This window comes from Epinephelus lanceolatus, chromosome 10 (genome assembly GCF_041903045.1).
Source record: "Epinephelus lanceolatus isolate andai-2023 chromosome 10, ASM4190304v1, whole genome shotgun sequence".
NCBI lineage: Eukaryota > Metazoa > Chordata > Actinopteri > Perciformes > Serranidae > Epinephelus > Epinephelus lanceolatus.
The window spans coordinates 2800822-2823777 of record NC_135743.1 but is presented as its reverse complement, the minus strand read 5'-3'; the positions used below and the strand labels follow the sequence as shown (position 1 = coordinate 2823777).

Here is a 22956-nt window from a genome sequence, read left to right as displayed (position 1 = left end):
TCAGTTTAACTGTGTGCTGGAACAGTCTGCCCTGTGTTCACTATGCTCACCCTGTGTGCATGTGTGTGTGTGTGTGTCTGTGTGCTCAGTGTGTTTTGTGTATGTGTTTTCAGTGTGTGTGTGTGTGTGTGTGTGTGTATGTGTGTGTGTTGAGTGTGCGTGCCGACAGAAACGTCCGGACGGCGGCTCTGTGTTTCAGAACAATCGTGTGTTTGGACTGGAGCTCTGGAAGCTTTCAGACTCAGCACTGCTGCAGTGTTTGCAGACAGAGACCACACCTCCACAGACCTGTCAACGCTCACACACTCCGCCATGATGTCACAGGATGTTCACTTCAAAATAAAGGCACGGACACTCTGAGAAAATAAGAGTTTACATCTGTGCAGCTGTCTTTATCTCTGAATACACTGTGTTAAAATAACAGATTCATATAATTTACTTTCATCTCTATCTGATAATGTTGTCACCAGTAGTTAGTGTTTTTATTTATTTTTGGAAACACGTTAAATACCAATTTCTATGGCCTATGTACATTTGAGCCCTTTTTTCTTAAAGCATATAAATATGAAACAAAGCCAATATATATGTATATGTATATGTGTATATATATATATATATATATATATATATATATATATATATATATACATATATATATATATATATATGTAATTTTAGTGTTTTTTTATTTTCTTCATCTTTTCCTTTACATCATATTTTTGAACATTGTAACTTTGCATTATCTGCATTATACTTTTGTAAAATATAATATGATAGGAAATGTAATAAAACATGAAACATAACCCAGTAAGTAGAAAAGTAGTGAAGTCGTAACTCTTGTCTTTGACCTACAGTGACCCCATAATGTTAATGACGGTGACAGAATATGAAAATGGCCACAGAACATTGAACATTACACCCAGTGAGGACACATTTAATATTCTATTTGTTATATGGACTAGGCTATATGAATGAACAAACAAATAAATATTCCTTCATTTTCCCCACATGTAAAAGAAATATATATTTCACCTGACCTCTCAGAGAGGTGTAACTCTCTGTTTGAGCTCTTATAAACAACCTGTTATAAAAAGTTACAAGAAATGAAAATGCGCTGCTCGTGCTGAGATCAATCAAGTCTGTCATCTGTCACTGTGGGTTTTATTTTGAAGATGTGAATCTTATTTAACATCATGGAAAACGGACAAGTTTTATGTTTATGACTTAAACAGGATAAACAGGAGGCAATAAAAGCTCAATTTCAGGATATTAAAAGAAAATTAGTTTTAAAGCAGGAAGGCATGTAAATATAATAATAATAATAACAATAATACTAATATATTTTTTAAGCACCAGGGAGGGAGTTAGATTTTTTCCAATTATTTCTTTTTGTGCTTAGGGGAGGGGCATACAAATTTAAATGGCTGTATTTTGAATTCATTTTACCACTGAGCACTAGCACAATGACATGATTTATCACTGCCAGAAACTACAAAAAATGTTTTAAATTTCTGACGGCCTTGGACACATCATGTGTCCAACTTCTGTCAAAAACAAACAAAAAGAATAAGTAAATTAAAAATCAAAAAAAACAACAACAAAAAAACAAGACACAGAACAAACAACAATTAAAACCTATACCTATATCTAAGCTTTAAGAAGTCAGATTTCATTAAATTCTTTTATTCTTTTTCAACTTTTAACTTTTAACTTTCAAATATCAATGTGTGAGGTTTAAAAAATCTAACAACTAATTTATGATGGAGGGAGGGTCATGAATTTTCTGCCAGTCACTCAGGGAGGATCAAGAAAAACATATGTGTATCTTCAGGGAGGGTTAAGATAAAACAAAACTAAAAAAAAAAGGGAAAAACAAAGTCACTTTGCAGCCACCCCTCACCTCTGATAAGTAAACAACAGTCCCTTCAGAAAACTCCTTCTCCTCTGACTCATGTCTTTTATTGTGAAATCTCAGACCGGAAGTCACCGTGTTTATCCGGTTTGCCTTGACGGGGTGTAACGTCCCGACAGACGGTCTGCACCGTTACCAGTCGACGGTGTCTCTGCTGCAGTTTAACTTGTGTACAGATTAATATCTCTCACCGTGTTGTTTACCGAAGCTCCACCGTCAACATGTCGCACACCGTCATCACGACAACAACAACAACCAGGACTCCCGGTGACGGAGGTCTGAACATGGGCTACACCCGGACCATCCCGGGACTCATGAAGATAGGACAGATGGTGAGTTTACCCGGGATGTCACACACCGACACACCTGGATGTGTTAGCTAACGTTAGCCGTTAGCTTCACCGCTAACATACAATATGAATATTATATTTAATATCACAGTTAATGGAGACAGAGAAGTTTAATGTAAGGTGATAAATATGTGGTGTTTTAAAATGGAGTCTGGCTCTGAATGTTAGAGAGGGATTATTAATATTAATTATTAATAATTAGTTATTTTAAACACATGACACACTGACATCAATAATGCTGCGAAGCAGAGGAAAGTAACTACATTTACTCTTGTACTGTACTTTTTAAAGTACTCATACGTTACTTGAGTATTTCCCTTTTCTGCTGCTCTGCATTTATCTCATCACTGTAGTCAGATTAACAGCAGAATATATATCAACAAATATCCTAAATTACTAGATTATAATGCCAATGAGACTTTATTTATATTTATAAATAACAAAATTTAAAAAGCAAGACTTGTTTTTGTTTCCATTTTCACAGGTTAAAGTTAAAGATCAAAGACGTTTTTATGCACCTATAAGTTTATTTATCTTAAATTTGGTCACAAACTTGTTATAATCTGTGTCAGTGAGCTCTTCTCCTTCTCTAAGATAATCCATCCACCTGACAGGTGTGTCTGATTAAGCAGCATCATCACTACACAGGTGTGTCTCTGGATGGTCACAATAAAAGGTCACTCTAAAATGTGACGTTTGATCACACAACACAACCACGCAGGTGTCCCATGTTTTGAGGGAGCGTGTTCTTGGCGTGCTGACTGCAGGAACGTCCACCAGAGCTGTTTCCTGTCAACTGAGTGTTCATTTCACGACTACAAGACGTCTCCAGTGTCATGTCTGTGAATTTGGCGGTACATCCAACCAGCCTAACGACCGCACAAGCCGGTCACAGTGACAAATTGCTGTCAGGTCAGGACCCTGGTGAGGATGGCGAGCGTGTAGATGAGCTTCAGTGAGACGACTCCTGACAGTTTGTGCTCAGTGTAAGAGCCACTTAAACACATGTTAATATTTGGTTAGAATTTCTGTGTTGACATATCATATAGGTTCTGATGATCTTTAAGTTTACACAACAGTTTCTGTGTATGTTGAATAGTGTATGTTAGTGGACTGTACTGAGGTATGTTTATATTTACTTTATTTATGTGTTAGAATACAGGCACAAGTTATTTACGCCAGGTGTGGTGCAGTAACGCAGGTTAATGTGCATGACAAAAGGAGATTGTGGAAATATTAAGTTTGTGTTGATTTGGATCATAATAAGTGTTGACAGTGTTACGCAGTGTTGAAGCGTAGTTATGGGAATACAATGAGAATTTATAGAAATAGGACATGGAGTCAGTAGTGGACTGTACAAGATGTAATCAGGGTTGGGCGGTAAGACAAAATTTTCATATCACGTTTTTTTAAAAAAATCATATCGGTTTCACGGTATTTGACGGTATTTTGCTCGGGTTCGACCCACTTGACATGCTGCTGTGTTGTGCTACTGCCTGTTCAAGTGCTGGAATGTGTTATTTACGTGACAACACCTGAACGCAACACAGGCTCTGCTCCTTTAGTGCCGTGCTCGGTTATAATTGTCTCAGACTCAGGTTGGCTTCGGTCAGGAAAATGCGGCCTGAGGAGAATTGTAAACGTGCAACCATGTAGAGACAGAAATGACATGTGGTCGTGTAGATAAGATAACATAAGGCGATTTATTTTGTTTAATAAAAGGACAAGGTATAGACCTATTCTATGGGATAGAGCTAGAACTGGATATGAAGTGTCCGTAGCGCCAAATAATAATGTAACGGTAGTTTCTAAAGAGCTAAGATAAGACGGAAAAAAAAAATCAGCAGTGGCAGCATAGGAAACACTGCTCTTTTTGGTATGAGCTCCTCTGGGTCATCGTGTACCGTTGTTTTGTTTTCAGGACTCTCCGGCAGTCATTCTTGCCTCTAAACTTTTCTCCATGCTCTCACTCTAGTCGGCTCTAGCATGCCTGTGATGTGCAGCGGTGAAATGGGTCCCCGCTGAAACACTTTCCTGCTGCGCACGTTCTGGACGTTGGTTTGGCTATTCACCGTTATTGCGGTATATGAAAAATTCATATCATAACGAAAATAAATACCGGTTTTCGGTACGAACCGATGTAACGCACAGCCCTAGATGTAATTTTGTAAGGACTTGGCCAGTCGTTTTGTCTTCCATTTTAGATTCTCAATAAACCTCGTTAAACTTTTTCCCTGCCTCACATAAGCACTGTGGATCTCCAGGAAAGGAACGGAAACACGAGTCAAAACCGAGACACCTCACAGACTAAGTGGCAGAGGAGCTTTGGCATGTTGAAACAGCCACTACACTAGAGATGCACGATAATATCGGCACGTCATCGGTATCGACCTACATGCTTTTTCTTATTCTGCACAATGAATGAATATTACAGACACTGAACTAGTGTTGCACGGTATACCGGTACTAAAATAGTACCGCGGTACTAGAGTATTCCAAACGGTACTATACTGCATTTGGAAAATACTGGTACTTTGAAATTGATTCAATTTATTCATTTAGTTATTTTTTTTACTCATTTATGCACACAAACGCCTTCCTTGTTCCTATTGGAGCACAGATTGCACAAGTGGTGTGTATGACAACACCTGTATCAACATTCACAGCTGGCGCACGTAAAAAAAGACAAGAGAAAGTCTGCCTTGCAAAGGGAGACAACACGAGATAACACAAACTTGGTGGAACATTTGAGCAACCAAACCGTGACATCCGTACCGAGGTACTTACCGAACCATGATTTTTTGGTACTGTTTATTGTTCTAAAGGTTTGTATCCAAAAGGACTTTTCCTTAGGAAAAAGTACCAAAAAGTATCGAAATTCATATTGGTATCGGTACCGAAACAAAGATTTTGGTATCGTGACAACACTACACTGAACAGTATTTCATGTCTCCATCTGCTGGTGGGTCGTCATGATAAGAGTATGTATGTATAACATGATGTTGATTCCACTACAGAGGAGAAATGATGATCACTAACATTAGGTGGGAAAAGTGGCTATATATCGATATCTGTATCAGTTATCCGTCAACTAAATTGTTCTACTGTATATTGACATATCAGATTTGGCAAAAGATCCAATATCGTGCATCTCTATATTTGTTGCATCAGCTGTTTGGGTGGCTGGTCTCAGACCATTTTGCAGGACTCTGGGTGTGGACGTGCTGAGCTGGTGTGGCTACATGTGGTCTGCAGTTGTTAGGTTGGTTGGATGTACCGCCAAATTCACAGACACGACACTGGAGACGTCTTATAGTCATGAAATGAACACTCAGTTGACAGGAAACAGCTCTGGTGGACGTTCCTGCAGTCAGCACGCCAACAACACGCTCCCTCAAAACATGTGACACCTGTGTGGTTGTGTTGTGTGATCAAACGTCACATGTTAGAGTGACCTTTTATTGTGACCATCCAGAGACACACCTGTGTAGTGATGATGCTGCTTAATCAGACACACCTGTCAGGTGGATGGATTATCTTAGAGAAGGAGAAGAGCTCACTGACACAGATTATAACAAGTTTGTGACCTAAATTTAAGATAATAAATCTTTCAGTACATTAAAAAGTCTTTAACTTAAACCCATGAAAGATGGGAGCAAAAACAAAAGTCTTGCTTTTTAATTTATTTCATAGATAGATAAATCAATAAAGTCTCATTGGCATTATAATCTAGTAATTTAGAATATTTGTTGATATATATTCTGCTGTTAATCTGACTACAGTGATGAGATAAATGCAGTACAGAGCAGCAGAAAAAGGAAATACTCAAGTAAAGTATGATTACTTTAAAAAGTACAGTACAAGAGTAAATGTTCTTAGTTTCCACTGCTTCATATCATATCATTCTCTGTCTCCATTAACTGTGATCGTAAAATATAATATTCATATTTTCTCTGGTCTCCATATAACAGTGAAGCTAACGGCTAACGTTAGCTAGCACATCAAGGTGTGTCGGATTTTAACAAATTTGTGGCCAAAATTATTGGTATTATTGAGAATATTGAATGCATGAACAAAAGGTTTATTTTTTTTTAACTTAATCCTTTGAAAAAGGGCTGTGTTTTAATTTTTATTCAGTATAAATATGTGCAGTGTTTAAAACGAGGAGGAGAGAGGTGTAAAATATTGACCAAATAACGTGCGGTTGTTCACGGTATGAAGAACATGAGTGAAAAGATTTGCAAAAATTAGTTAAATTTGAGATAACATGTTAATAAAAGTCAGTTTCCATGTGCAGTATAAACACAGGTATCAATATGTGAAAGCTTCCTGTAATATCAACAGCTGACTGACTGAACTGTTTGACTCATCTTTTACCTTTTACCTTTTTTATCTGTAAAAACTCAGAGGATCCAGGACAAAGATATTAAGTGCAAAACAGTGCAGAAGTTAAAATACAAGGATGATACGATATATTTGAAATGAAATATTAAACATGAAAAATAAAATGAGCTGTTTTATCTGTGTTTTAGCTCCACTGCTTGTTCTCCCTGAATATTGAGAGCATATTTTATTTATATTCTTCATACAAAATGTATAAATTCCTCTGTGCATTCCTCCAACATGTTGCATAGGAAGGAAAACCTGTCAGCACAGTGCATGATGGGAGCTGTATGTCAGTTTCATGGCCATCGATGTTACGACAGGATTTCCTGCAGTGTTTCACTTCAGCTGAAACACCTCTGCTTTTAAACTCTGCAGAAAATCCTGCTGTACCGTCGATGGTCTGATGGACAGAGATACAAGTACCCACTCTGTAAGAAGAGAATGATGTCATACAGAGTCTTCATCAGTCAGCCAGAGGTTTCCTGATGATGAGACCCATGTCGAGCAGACTGTCAGCACACTGATGCTTTAAACCAGAGCTGCAGCTTCAGTGTTTTAAAAGTGTCTCTGTGATTTGTTTCCTTCCAGCTTGCCCTGCTCGTTGCCTTCCTGTGTGTCCGTTGTGCCCGGGGCTGGCCCAGCTGGGCGGCCTTCCAGTACTTTGAGGTAGTGGCGCTGTGGTTCCTCATCGCCTTCCTCATCTTCTTCCTCATGCACCTGTTCAGGCTGCAGGCGAAGATGCCGTGCATCAACTGGCCGCTGACGGTGAGCAAGAAGAAAAGAACATTTCCACGCAGTGTGTGAAACATTAAAGCTTCCTCAGGCCTCAGCAGGTTTATCAAACAGTCTGCGTGTTAACCTGATCTCAGTCTCACTTCTGCTTCTCACTTGTGGAACAAAGACCGGTTTGTTTGTCCCCAGAGTTGCTAACGGGGGATGAATTATTATTTAAGTTACCCAAAGTGTGTCTTCAGGGTCAAAAAAGGAAGGAAGGAAGCTTCTGTGGTGATGTTGCAGCTATTTGCTTAATCTCATGAGTTTATCATAAAGATTCACTTCCTGAATATTATTAGCTTTTTATAGCTCTGAAAAACTTATGAAAACCACCACGTTTCCTCTCTGCTGCTGTCCACTCAGCTGTGAACTGATAGAGTTTCAAATTATAGACAGACTGAGACCAATATTGATATCTGAGAGTTTAAAAAAAATCAGATGATGATAGTTTTCTTAACACAACTCTACACAACTTTACACTAACGTAAATACTAGGGGTGGGGATCATCAGAGGACCCACGATATGATATTATTGTGATATTACAATATGCTGAGTATAGCGATAAAATATATCGCAATTTAGTACCTTTTTTTCCAAATGCAAATTATTTCCCCAAAGAAAAACTTTGTCAACATCAGTTTTAGCTCCTGAGATAAAGTTTCAGTCTGGTCATCGACTTAGGAAAGGCAGAATATGACACAGAGCAGACAGACTGACCAACACTGTCATAATACATGTAAGAGATGCTGCATAGACCTGACAGACTGAACTGTGGGTTTGAATATGAGTGGATTTAGCGTTAGCTTGGCCGTTAGCAGCTAACACTATCTCTGGATGGTGGCGTGTGAGGTGAGCCCTCATGTTCATAGTATTCCCAGAGTATTTTATTCTCTTATGACACTGCTGTAAATCTCATGTGTCATATCCAAGTCCTCCTTCCGTGGTAAAAAATCCAAAATAATTCCAGACCTTTGATTTAAATGCTGATGGCACATTTCTGATTTTCTTTCTACGGTGCCTCCATCTTTGTTTTGATGAACTTCCTGCCAAATGCTGCAGACTGAGACCTCTGCTGACCTCACCAGGAAATAAAACATCAGCACCATCTAGTAAAAAGCAACTGATTTTATTATTCTCGGACCAAAAGTTGGATTCAAATGTGTATTTGCACAAATAAATAATGTACACTGTAAAAGATCGATAAAATATCGGAAAAATATCGCAATACCACGCTTTATCAATTTTTTTCCACCCCCAGTGGAAACACGAGGGATCTCTTCATGTGTGTTTTTCATACTGTACAAAGAGCTGTGCGTTTGGTCGAGTCGGCCTCGGTCTTTTCCTCCTGCTGTTTTTTGGGAGGGAAACAAAGTCTGCAGGACGACAGTGGACGTTCTCATGATCGTCTGCAGGATAATCCACCATTAGAAGACAGAATACCCGCAGTGACAGTCGTCCTCACACACAGGGTGATTGTGTGGAGACAGATAATCCTGGAGTTTAGAGGCCTGAAAGAAGACAACTATTGTCTCGAGGTTAATCAGGTTATGAGAAGCTCATTAGGAAGTTTCCTCTCAGAGTCTGAGTCTGTCACTCAGATTGTCTCGTTTCTGCTGTTTCAGGAGTTCTTTCATTACTCTGTCGGGACTGTCCTCATCTTCATCGCCTCCATCGTGGCTGCTGTGAAGAGTGGAGGAGTGTCAGCGCTGGTGGTCGCATCGGTACGTAACCACAGACGTCACATAAACCTGGGTAAATCTACACAGGAGTGTAAACACATGATCACTCCTTTCACCTCTGAGTCTGTTTGTGAAGGTAATGTGAGGCAGAGCGTGCCAGGTCTTCATCAGCAGTGGAGCGAGAAGTGTTTTCATCACAACAGAAAATAAAAACATTTAAAAACAATAGTAATTATCTTTCGGCTGATGAGGAGACGATGATGTGACGTTTCATCATCTCTGTCTATTAAACACTCAGGAGTCATGTGACACTGTTGCTCAGTGTTGTGTTTAATGTATAGAGTGTGAGGAGACAGACTCGCTGTCTGTCTGTCTGTCTGTCTGTCTGTCAGTCAGTCAGCTCAGTGTCAGCCTCTGACGTACTGACCTCAGACCAGCTCTCACCCTCCCTGCAGTCTGAGCTGGGGTCTGTTCGCACGAGCTGTCGGAGCTGTTTGAAAAATACTCTGACGGTGCAAAACATAAAACTCAGGCCAGGGTTGTTTTTTCTTTCGTAAAGGGCAAATTCACCACATTTATGTGGATGTATAATCAGTGTTGATGGTGACTGTAGTCAGCAATTAATTTCTCAGTGTGTGTGTGTGTGATGGAGAAAGCTGAGTTCTGTTTGTGGAGTTGTGCCAGCGGTGCCTACGTGTACAAGGATACATTGCATGTAAGCCTCTGACACCCATAACTTCAGCTAGCTTATAACTATGGCTTTGTTGGTCAGAAGTTGGTTTGTTGGTCGTGACAAAAAACATTGACTGAGGAAATTACTGCAAGGTATTGAATCACAAGATCAAATTGTGATCAAATCACGAGGCTACTTAAATCAAATATTGGTTAAATTGTGTGCAGAACTGAAACAGTGTAAAGAGTATATGGCTGGCAACTCTCAGTTTCACAGTTACACCCAATTTATGCAATTTAAATGCTGTGTAGAAACCACAGTGTGCAGAAAGCGTGACATGGATCGGTGGTTTGGTGCGGCTTCTGCAGTGATGCAGACACTGCCCTGGACTGTCGCGGTGAAGAGGGAGCTGAGCCAAAAGGCAAAGCGTTCTATTTCCTGGTCCATCTCCGTCCCAACCCTCACCTATGGTCATGAGCTCTGGGTAGTGACTGAAAGAATGAGGTCACAGATACAAGCAGCTGAAATGAGTTTCCTCTGTAGGGTGTCTGGGCTCAGCCTTAGAGATAGGGGGAGGAGTCAGATATCCGGAGGGAGCTCGGAGTAGAGCCGCTGCTCCTTCATGTTGAGGTGGTTCAACATCTGATCAGGATCCTCCTGGGCGCCTCCTGTTAGAGGTGTTTCAGGCACGTCCCACTGGTAGGAGGCCCCAGGGCAGACCCAGAACACACTGGAGGGATTATATATCTCATCTGGTCTGGGAACACCTCAGGATCCTCCAGGAGGAGCTGGAAAGTGTTGCTGGGGAGAGGGACGTCTGTAATACTTTGCTCAGCCTGCTGCCCCTGAGACCTGGCCTTGGATAAGTGGTTGAAAATGGATGGATGGATGGAGTATGCAGAAATATTTAAAAACACTGTTTTGAAAAAGGCAATGCTCCTTTTTCCCTCGCCAAAATTTAGCGCAAAGTTGGATCATTATTTGGCCCTCTTTTCAACCAGATAGCATAACATGGGTGGTGCCAATGGATGCTCTGGGTGCTCCAGTTTAATATGATACCTCTACGGAAAATTCTGTGAGTACAGATTCTGTCTGGGCGGCTTATAAAGTCTGAACGTGCACTCAGAGCAGGGGCAGAGATGGTCACGGAGAAAGAACCACAGATTTTGCAGCTGCTGATCTCAGCTCTATTGGTCAATGTATGAATTAATTGCTTCTATTGGACATCCACATAAAAGATGGCACATTTTATCTTAATTGGACGGACTTTGTTTTTCATGATGCAGTTGAAAGTACAAGCCAAGGAGAGTAAGTTAGTCTTTGTCAGAGTTTTAGACTCAAGGTCAAGAATGAACATCAACAATCAAATGTGGTTGCTGAGAAGAAAAGCAGTTGCATATTAAATATGTTTGTGACAGGTTTAATTTATGTCCTGCAGGTTTGTACTCTGCACAAAATGTTATCGTCATCCTTTTATCTAATGATGTTGTGTGTGGCTGTGTAGAGCAGATGCAGAGTGAGCGCTCTGTCTGACCGCCCTCCATGCTAAAGCAAAAACTATTAAAATTCCACTGGGAGTTTCTCCGCCCTTCCTGGTCCTGTCAGTCTGTCCTCGCTCTTGTTACACAGGAAGTCACATTGACTTCACTGATAATATTGTTTGTCTGATTAATCTGTTCCCACATAACCTCACATCTCCCCTGAAAATCAGTCTTCATATTTTGTTGTTTTATTTGTAGAGCAGACTTTGCAAACTAACAGCTTCTGCTTTGTAAGAGAAACTAGTCCATACCCATTGAGTGCACAGTTGCCCACGTACAGTTTCACATGGTGTGTGTTTGGGATACAGGTCATAGGAAATTGCAGATTAAATAGTCAACTGAACCCATTAAGAAGAGCAATGTATTCAGACAGAGTGTTTGTGAATTTGATAGTACGATTGCTTTATTGAAAGTACAGTAGATTGACCACGTCAGTGAGTAGAAAAACGTGGGACAGACAGAATGACTGACAGACAGAATGACACACTGACAGTTTCCGTGATTATGTACAGCATACCATACCATGACTTAGTCATACCAAACATTAGAAAACACCAACATTGGTCCACAGGGGGAGCCACAGCGATCGGTCGCGTTTTAGCCATTTTGAAGCATTTTTCTGTTGTTATAGCGCCACCCAGTTGCCAATTAGAGTTAAATTTCTCCAGTCACCTTGAGGCGTCCTGTTCTACATATCTACCAAGTTTAGTAAAAATCCATATGGCGGTTAGGCCTAGATAAGAAATGAGCTCTCTAGCGCCCCCATTTTGTTTGATGGGGTCAATAATGGAGGGGTCCCCTCAGATTATGTGTGGTCATATGCCTACAAAGTTGCGTGGTGATGGGTGAAACCCTTGAGATGTTATACACCTTTATGTGATGAGCCACGCCCTCCGCAATATTCATTGCCTTATAGAAGCTCAGTTTTAGTAAGTTTTCCAACTTTTGCCAAGAGGGAACTTTAGATATTGGTCCCTAGATTATGTTCACCCAGTTTCATGCAGATCGCTCAAACTTCCTAGGAAGAGATCTATTTGAAGTGTTTTTCAAAAAATTCAAAATGGCGGAAAATCTATATAAGTGGAAGTTATGGGTTCTTGAGGCAAATGTGTTCCTCATGAGGAGAGGCATCTCTGTGCAAAGTTTCATGTCTCTGCGACATACGGGCCATGAGATATGCCCATTCAAAGTTTGACAGTGGGTTGCTATAGCGCCCCCCTTTGGCCAATTGATGTAATATAGCTTCATTGGCATCCTCCCATGACCCTCTACCACTGTGCCAAATTTCACATGGATTGACCAAGGCAGTGAGGAGAAAAACGTGGAACAGACACACACACACAGTTTTCATCATTATATAGTAAGATAATCTCACGGAAAAACATAAAGACCTTTGGTAACTTTGGTCTCTGTAAAATAACCTGATGCGTTGGATCAACATGTGACGTGTGTTCATGTTAACTTGTGTGTGTTTGCAGGTGTTTGGGTTCATAGCCACGTTCCTGATGGCCGTTAGTCTGTGGACGTCTTACAGTGTGACCTGCGGCTCCCATCCAACTGGTACGTCTCATGCTGCACCTGATTTTATGATTTAATATGTTTAATATTCAGGCTGGATTCAGTGAGGAATGCTGTTGTGCTCGAGGTCGACGGGGAACTGAAGAGCAGAAATTCTTACAAACACTGAACCGACTGTTTCAGACAGAATCTCTTGGTGATGATCAGAGACATGTGAGACGGATTCACATGATCAAATTATTTTTACTGCGGTCACAGTCTCATCTCTCTGTCTCCTTCTCTCCTCCATCTTTTCACTTCATTTCTATTACCCTTGCTATGTTCCCTCCCTCTATTCCTCACTACTCTGTACCCTTCCTTCCTTCCTTCCTTCCTTCCTATCTACCATCCTTTGCTTTTGGCTCATTTCCTTCCATTCATCGTCGCTTCCTTCTTTTTTTCCATCCTTGCTTTGCCCTGTTTTCCATACATCCTGTTTTCCTTCCTTCCACCCTTGCCTCCCTCCATCCTGTCTGCCTTGCTTCTATCCTTCTTTTGTTTCCTTCTTTCCTTCCCACCATTAATGCTCCCTTTTTTCTTCTTCTATCCTTCCTGTTTTACTTTCTTTAATCTTCCTTCTTACCAACCTTCATCCCTTCCCCTCATTTTTTCCATCCATCCATCCATCCATCCATCCATCCATCCATCCATCATCCCTCATTCCTTCTCTTCTCCTTCTCATCCATCATCCACCCTTCCTATCTTCCATTCTTCCTTTCTTCCATCCTTGCTTCCTTCCATCCATCCTTGTCTCCTTCCTTCCTTCTTTACGTACTTCCTTCCATCCTGTCCTCCATTCTTTCTTCCATCTGTTCTTCCTTCATCCTTCTTTCTTTCCTTCATCCCATCTTCCATTTTTGCTTTCTTCCATCCCTGCTTCCCTCCATCCATCCCTGTCTTCTTTCTTCATCCTTCCTTCCCTCCCTCCTTCCATCTTTCCTATATTCTCCCTTTCTTTCCTCCCTACATCTGTCCTTCCATCACTCCTCCTTTCATCGTTTTTCTTTCCTTCATTCCTTCCATGATTCTCACATTCTTCATTCTCCTTTTTTTCTTCCTTCCACCCATCCCTTCATCCATCCTTCCTTTCTTTTGTCCTCTATTCCATCCTGTCTTTCATTCTTCCTTTCTTTCATCCTTGCCTACCTTCATCCTTCCTTCCTTCCTTTCTTCCATTCTGTCCTCCATCCATCCATCCTTCCTTCCATGATTCTTACTTCCTTTATCTTCCCTTCCCTTCTTTCTTCCACACATCCTTTTTCCCATCCTTTTATCCACCCTTCCTTCCTTTTGGCATGCTGTCTTCCATTCTTCCTTGCTTCCCTCCGTCCATCCTTTTCTCCTTCCTTTCCTCCCTTCTTACATTCATCCTTCCCTCCATCATTCCTTCTTTCTTCCATGATCCTTCCTTCCTTCCTTCCTTCCCTCCCTCCCTGCAGGTGCAGCAGTGTAGTGAGTGACCTGTGATGAAGGACCCAGGTGGATGTGGAGGCAGTTTGCTGTGTCCTGGTTGATTTCCTGCCTAGCAGTCACCTGGATAATTAACCTGATTGGATGATAGTTCATACAAAGAAGTAACGGAGCAGCTGATCCAGGACCAGCCGTCGTTTCCAACAGCCTGAAACGTAAATATCCCTGACCATCACAGTAAAGCTCTGACAGGAAGTAGTTACAGTATTACTCCAGAACAAAAACATTTATTTACCTTCTGAAGTCACGTTTTCATGTTAAAGGTGCTCAGTCACATTTTAATCATCAGTGTACTCGTAGAATCAACGAATGACACCGCAGTGCAAATAATCCTTCACCTGGTACTGTTGTCATGACGACATTTCCCATCATCCCTGCTGTTTCCCACCCTGACTTTCCCTCCTTGGAGTGGTAGACATGTTGGTTTTTAGTTTTCCCTCCCTCCACCGTCTGCTGGTGAGGATTTAGAGAAGCTTTATAGAAAAGTTGAAGCAGTGTTAGCTCTACAAGAACAGCGCTCTCTTCCTGTCGTGTGCCATAAATCAATCCAGCCCCGCTACAATCTCATTAGTCAGAGTGCAGCCGCAGTCATGAGTCGTCTCTTCTGTTGTTCTTCCTCTGTGGTTTACAGTTCCTGGTTGATTTGCTCGATTCCTGATCAGATGTCTCATCCATTCCAGCTTTTTTACATCCTCCTTTCCTCGAGCTCAGTAAAACCCAGACTGGATCACAGATGTATTAAACTCTTTTTAAAAATCACTTTTCTTAACCGCCCAGCAGTGACATAATGCACAGTTTAGCCCTGTTAGCCTGCTATGCTAATGTTTGCTAGCATACTAAAGTATTCTATCATTCTAGTGTGCTGACAAACGTTAACAAGCTGAGAAGCTACAGAAAATACTTGCATGCTAATGACTTTGTTAGCATGCTAAAACATTACTCAGGGGCTAATGTGTGCTAAAAAACAATAGCATGCTAAAAAAATTATGTGAATTGAAACAAAAGGAGACGTTAGCATGCTAACAACGCAAACAAACACAAGAACTAGTAAAAAGTGTTGCATCTCTGTGATTAAAAGATAAACTGGTGATCATATTTTTGTTGTTGTCAACAAATCCCACATGCAGAACAACAATAAATTGATCTGCTAAGACGTACGCCTGGAATACTCACTATAGCACCCAGTGTGGATTAATCCGCCACTGAAAATAGTCCCCAACAAATGCACTATTTCCTCCTGTTTGTTGTCGTTTGTTGACAAGAAGAAAAATATGAAACAACACCAGCTGTATCCTTCAAATGTGATTTCACTGCTGTGTTAAAAATAAAGCGTGCCATTGATTGGAGACATCAGTGGTACGATCACCATCCAGTGAACTAAATCTTGTTTATCTGGGTGCAGCAGTAACTCCCATGAAGCATCACATTAACATCCTACAGTCAGACTGTGGAAATCAATCTGCTGTTCCCCTATAGCAGCCATGAGTTCAGTATCAAAGGACAGCACTTATTACAGTTTCATTACAGCGTGCTGTCCAGTTTCTCCTCACAGACGGGACCTGTGCGACTGTCCTCGGTGCTTTAAAGAAAACAAGCTGTTCCTCGTTTCAATTCAAATTCAATCTAAATTTTCAGAAAGCACATCAGTAACAGTTTTAAATGACGCCATGAAAGAGAGCAGTGTTCATATTAGACTAAAAAGTGATCATAAATTTGTACAGAGCCGTCAGGGGGTCATATGGTGCAGAAAACCACAACAGATTAATAAACTTCACAAAGGGTTGATAAAACATATAATGAAGAAAAATGTGCACATGGGTTTTATATAGATTGTAAGTACAGATTTGTATTTGTACATGTGGATTATACGAACAGATTAGAAACATTTATGCATGGATTATAAAACGTACACATTTATTAAATAAAGTTATGTACTGATTAATATAACCTACAAACAGATTTATACACGTGAGCAAAGATTTATAAACCATAAATCCATTTTCAACCGCTTATCCGAAGCCGGGTCGCAGGGGCATCCCTCTCCCCTGCAACACTTTCCAGCTCCTCCTGGAGGACCCTGAGGTGCTCTCAGGCCAGATGAGATATGTAATCCCTCCAGCTCATCTCTGAGAGGAGGCGCCCAGGAGGATCCTGACCAGATGATGAACCACCTCAGCTGACCCTTGACATGAAGGAGCAGCGGCTCTACTCTGAGCTCCCTCCAGATGTCTGACTCCTCCCCCTATCTCTAAGGCTGAGCCCAGACACCCTACAGAGGAAACTCATTTTGGCTGCTTGTATCTGTGATCTCATTCTTTCAGTCACTACCCAGAGCTCATGACCATAGGTGAGGGTTGGGACGTAGATGGACCAGTAAATCGAACGCTGGAGATCACGGTGTGATGAAGCCAACAGAACCACATCATCTGCAAAAAGCAGAGATGCAATTCTGAGGTCACCAAACCAGACCCCTTCCTCCTCACGGCTGTGCCTCGAGATCCTGGCCATGAATATCACAAACCAGATCGGTAACAATGGACAACCCTGGTGGAGGCCGACACCCACCAAGAATGCGTTTGACTTTGTGCCAAGTTTGCGGACACAACTTTCACTTTGGTCATACAGGGACCGGATCGCTCATAGCAGCGACCCCAGTACCGTGTAATGCTGCAGTAACCCCCACAAAACGAAAAAAACATGCCTACAAATTAAAACAAAACAATACACGAGCACACGCAGTAATAAATAAATGTATATTATTAACCCGCAGAGAGTGAAAACAAAACGCAGACATGAATTTATAAAAGACGTACAAAATAACAAAAGGTGCACATGCATTTATTGATTCATTTAAATATGAATCAAGACCTTGTATGTAGAGATAAAAAAGCAAACATATGCATGGATTAATAAACTGTATGTGCAGATAAAATGGAACACTGCAACATCCAGATTAAAAGGATATAATAATTATAATAGTTTTGAAAAGGTTTTAAAGTAACGCAGCATTTAACTGTCACAGCGTCTGAATGAAAGCACAAAAACTGCTGTCAGAAAAATAGTGAAAAAACTACAAATATTCGGTTTGATGCATTTAATCGAAAACAATCAGAAGTCACGAAGCGTTTGTACAATTCTCTCTGACTGTTAAAGCACAAATGTCTTAAAATACCTCTCCTGGTCTGTTCGTCATCCTCGCATGTTGTAGTGTTTTAACTATTTAGCTGACTGTGAAAATTCACCTGTGCTTTCATTTAGTGATTGTAAACTCTATTAATCTGTTCACTCAGATTTTCACACCATATGGCCCCCAGCTCGTCGTTTTCTGACCAGTCACAGTTCCTGTGCCATTAAACTGAAGTCCTCTGATTAGTTCACTAATGGCAAACAGTTTGGTTTTTAGTTCCACAGACATTTCTGATGGTGATTTGGTAAAGTGACACTGCTGCAAACTAGAGAAGTATATTCTAACCTTGTTAGGTTAGCTGCGTTCAGTGGCTTGAGAAAATCATTTGACTTTTCAATACAAGCTCTGGAGCTTTGTTACAAACTTTTTTGATTCGTCTGTTTGAGAAACTGATCAACAAAACTTTAACTTGACCAAAAAGGAGCCAGAGTTCTGAAATGGTAGATGTTTTGGGCCTCATTAGGTCCAAATTTCCAGACTTGGCAATTTCATCTGAACCTAAATTACAGGTGTAAACGCAGTCTGGACATAACGGCCGAACCTTGGTTGGACGAAAAGAGGTGATGTTGGTCCGGATCAAACTGAGTCATGGTTTGGGTTGTTTGTAGTGTGAAAATATTTTTCAGATAGGTTGGACTTTCAGACCAGTTGCAGGAACTTCTGGCAGGCTGTTGTCAGAACAGAAACCCCCCAAAATGAGCAGTGGAAGCAGACTTGGAGGAGACCAAATGTTTAACTGACATCTGGTCTGATGACTTTATAAAGGGTCAGTTGGAAAAAGTTATGACACTTTAAAATTATTACCAGAGAATGTGAGAAACAAGCAGAACCAACTGCATCAAATGTACGTACACAGTGTAAAGGTCAAAACACACCAGCGGTGACAGCTGCGCATCAAAAAATACGCCTCTATTATTTCAATGTACAACCCCACACCAACGATGGCTAGACACACGCCGGCGCTCATTGACACCCTGCCCCGTGGCACTTCATGCCACTGTTCTATTTCCAGCCTCGACGCCCCCAAAATTAAATGCCTTTTTCTTCCATGCACTCTCTGCTTGTACAGACCAGCTCCTGTAGCAGCTCTTTTTCTCTGCTCCTATGGCAGCTCAACTCCTCACCATGGATGTATAAAGAGAACTATATTCTGCGCTAAAAGACCCACAGTTTCGTCGTTATAAGGACAGTGGTCAAAAAGATACTTCCTTCTTCAGGTGAGAAATCAGTTTTGATTCGCGGCTGTCCCCACATGATTTTAAGCTAATGTAGACGTGGAGGAAGTACAGATCTGTCAGTAAAAGTAGTGATAACTTTATGTGGTTGTCTGTTGACGAGCTGCGACGCAACACATCCAATGTGTGCTAGGGGCGGCACTTGACATGGTCACATGGCGCGTTGCGCCGGTGTGTTTTCAGCTTAACAAAAACAAGAACCTTCATTCAGACTTTAAGGTGTGAAAAGACCCTTTGTCTAAAATCGGCACAATTTGATTTAAATCTGAAATTACCAAAGAATTCAACAGTCAAGAAGACTTTGAATCTGACACGACATTTGATGCCAACTTTCATCACTTGAAAGTTTTAGATACTGTGTGTTATGAACATACTTTAATCTGTAAGCCAAAAAAGTAGCTAGGCAGCTAATGTTTATAAGTTTTCTCTGAACTGTATTGCTATTATGTTTTTGCCAACAGCAGCTAACTTGTTTACGCGAAAGTTTTGCTCAACGCCAAAGGTAAAGCTTCATTAACTGGGCAAGATTAATAGGGAGGAACAATAAGCTAGTGGCCTAGAGTAAAACTATCAATGCTAACAGAGCAACAGCAGCATTTTTGTGGGGAATGAATCAAAACAACTTTGAAACACTGAAATAATTTTTGGTTTTGAATTTTGTGCTTTAGCTAACAAGCTGATTGTAGCCTCACTAGGCCCCGTTGTTAATTATATTAACACATTATTACTTGTTAGCCAGATAACGACTTCACCTCATTTTCTTTTAATGGAATTATGTCATAAGCTTTTCATTTTAACACGTATCTAAGTCACGTTAGCTAGCTTGCAGAGCTTAAAACAAACAGACATCAGTGCCATTTTCATTTAAATGTTAACCAGAGTTCTTCTTGTGACTTTAGAGTCAGTTAGCTAACCAATGAAAGTTCTGGAAAACAGCAAACTGAAGTTTAACTCAACAGATTAAATAACGACTGCAGCTGGAGCAGGTCTGCCTCTGAGAAATGTTTGTAGAATTAAAAATCATATTTAAACCTGGGTGCTGGAAGACAGAGGAAGTGGTCTGTGATTTCGTGGGAAACTTTTCTGCCATTTCTTGTTACAAAACTCTTGATGATGTGAAACTGAACTCTGCTTTAGGTCGGAGACGTTAATCCTCAGATTACTGCCTTACTGTTAATCAGATGCCAAAAATCTTAGTGTGATGCTTCGGACTTTGCACTGAATGTGTCCTTACGTTTCCTCTGAAGCAGCTCCGAGTACAGAATGAAGGATTTATGTCTAATCTGGTTAAAATCGAATGTTTCACTTTGACTATGACCACGTGGAAGTTTAGGTTTACTGAACAAAATTATAATGGACTTAAATAATTACTTACTTCTGGTGCATCCCTTAAAGCCCCCACACACTGTGTGACAACAGTCCAACAGCTTCACCTTGTGTCCCACTGTGAGATGCGTATGATGGAATCTTGGTTGAAGCATTACAGATTGTTTGATGAATGTCAAGGCCAGTTTATGCTTCCTGCAAGTCCACAAGATCAGCTTTGGTCCATGTGACATAAATGTTGTCATCTGCTGACGTCCACAAGGTCTACATTGACCCCAATGTGGACGTCTGTATGCACCCGAAAATTTGTTACCGTGCAGACTGTCTGAATGTATATGCCAGCTGCTCATGCTTCAGTTACAAACCATTAATTTACACACTAGTCCAAATGTTAGTTTGTGCACAGGTGGTTTGCCAAGCAGCAGAAGAACATTACAAAATGGATGCTTGTTTTGAAGAGCGGTTGTGCAAGGCCATCCTACGTCACCCACAGTTATATAATTTGTCTTATACAAAGACTGACAAATGGGGTTGAACTCCCGGTGAGAAATGACGCAAATGCTTGGGAGAGATGGAAATGCCCGTCATCGAAATGGGAAAAATCTGCAAGACAGATATGTAAAGGCCAAGAGAAAACTGAAATATAGGAGTGGAACGCCAGATTGTAGTATGTATCAGGGTTCCTGCAGATCCTTAAAAAGTCTTAAGTCATATAATAAGATCTTACTTGGTATTAAAATGTCTTAAATCAATCTTTTAAACGTCTTAAAAATGTGAAGATGTGGAAGGCAGGATTTTATGATCCTCTTTTTTTCTGATGTATTGTAAAACCTCAAAATAATTGGTTAAATCTACCAAATGTCTCCTGCTCTAATGTCACATAAATCAGAATAGTCGAACCAACAACACTCGGATCAGAAGATGCACAGTCTGCTAGCTAGCTGTCACTGTACCCTGGACGACAAAAATTGGCCATTAAACCAAGATTTGTGGCATGGCTGAAAACCGGTACAGGACAGTGCACATGAGGTGTGCAGTGTATTTTCTGCCAAAAAATTGTCTTAAATCTATCTTGCCATCAGCTGTAGGAGCCCTGTGAATGGAACTGTGTTCACATCCTCATGACCAGTACACGTCTGCAGCTGTCTGCGGAAAGTGACAGGGCGCTCGGGAGGCGTGCACTCTGGCATTGGAGTGCACCTGCCGCATGTCTACATTGAAAACAATGAATTCGAGGGCACAAAAAATCCGGCATGTGTACGGCCCCTTACAGTATTCACAAGTTTTCCATCTATGATGCTGAATCCAAAATGCCTCTATGCATCAGTCGTCAGACAGTTTGGTAGCGTGATTTTCAGTTTGTCATGATGTGCTAGCTTATTAGCAGAGCATCGGTTGGTCAGGTTGACATTTTAGAAATTAATCACACTGGAGTATAAACAGCAGTCTGCTGGCAATTGCAACCAATTTTGACTAAATGTAATTTGGACATGGTCTGAATCTGGTCTTGTTTTGGTACTGAGTGGACCCATGAAGACCTTTGGGTCCTATCCTCAGTACTAAACTTCTTAACTGATGGCTGAAGTTGGCAGACGTGCCTCACAGTGTGATTTACGAGCATCATTTCAGATTAACAGCCAAACTGTCAGCACGTCTCTCAGCCCAGAGTCACACAGTGTGTCGGGGTCTCTCCACTGTAACTCCCTGTTATAGTCACAAGTTTTCAAAAGCTTTTTTCTACAAAGTTAAACATTGCTGCTTTTCACTTTCAGATATTGTTTTTAACTTTCTGTGATGGAACAAGATGTTCACATATGCTGTGTATTTGCTGCTTCAGTGTACTGTATTTTATTTTTGGTCTGGACCAGTTTGACATATTAAAGCTTTATTTCATTATTAATGCACTGATACAACTTCTTAAACTGCTGATATCATTTTAGCTGAGCATAATTAAATGATCAAATCTGATGTAAATGAATGAATGAATTTCATTGTACAAAAATAATTGAGATCTTTGAGATTTAGTCAGTGTGCTTTGATTTCTTTAAGATTTTTTGTATTTCTATTGTTGAACTTTTGATATATAAAGTTTTTCCATCAGTATCTGCTCAGTATCCAGTTTTGGTATCAAATTAGGATTTATTTTTTTTTATTGGTGCATCTTTTTTTCTTTTTCTTTTTTTTTTTTTTGACCCTAACACTGGGTTTTATATTGCTGCCTGGACATTTTGTGTGGAACCAGAGTGAATCTGTCCGTCAGAGTTTGACTCTTTGTGTTTAAGAAAAAAGATTTCAGCTCCTCTGATGACGGAAACTTTAGCCCCGTTTCCACTGAGCAGTCCGGTATGGTACAGTTCAATTCGGTCATGATGGATGGTACCAACAGACCCGTTCCTTACCGTCCCTGACACACAGATCTGGTACTAAAAGGTGGAGCTAGAAACCCTGCAGTCTGATTGGTCAGTAGAGGACGCTCACTCTGGTTTTATGTAACCTCTGTTCATACATCAGTAAACTACAACTATAAAATGAAAGAGAAAAAAATAACTTCATTCACTGGGCCGACTGCCGGCAACTTTTAAGGTGGAACGTTAACTTGTAATGTTACTCAATGCATGAGTTGATGACGTGAATCCATCAGCACACCTTAAATTTCACTGTGACAACTTTGACCATCACTTTAGTTTTTATATGACACACACTTTTAGTAATGACTTTAAAAATATAGATTAATTTGGAGTGGATTATGTGAAGGTCATAGCAACACTAAACCCCTGAGCTTGCCTGAGAAGGACTAAATGCACAAAGCTGCTATTTTTCTAAGTGTTTGGTGGAAACGGGGCTTTAGAGCTGTAACTGTCAACA

The 22956-nt window shown here is 40.6% G+C and overlaps 1 protein-coding gene across 1 annotated transcript; it reads left to right on the top strand.

Moving 5' to 3' along the window:
* The first annotated feature begins 2008 nt into the window (after positions 1 to 2008).
* cmtm7 (CKLF-like MARVEL transmembrane domain containing 7) lies at positions 2009 to 17062 on the top strand. Its single transcript, XM_033640237.2, has 5 exons — positions 2009 to 2244; positions 7237 to 7413; positions 9046 to 9144; positions 12795 to 12876; positions 14313 to 17062. Exons 1-5 carry the CDS (start codon positions 2134 to 2136, stop codon positions 14324 to 14326), a joined length of 483 nt encoding a protein of 160 aa, XP_033496128.1. The 5' UTR covers positions 2009 to 2133; the 3' UTR covers positions 14327 to 17062.
* The last annotated feature ends 5894 nt before the right edge of the window (positions 17063 to 22956 follow it).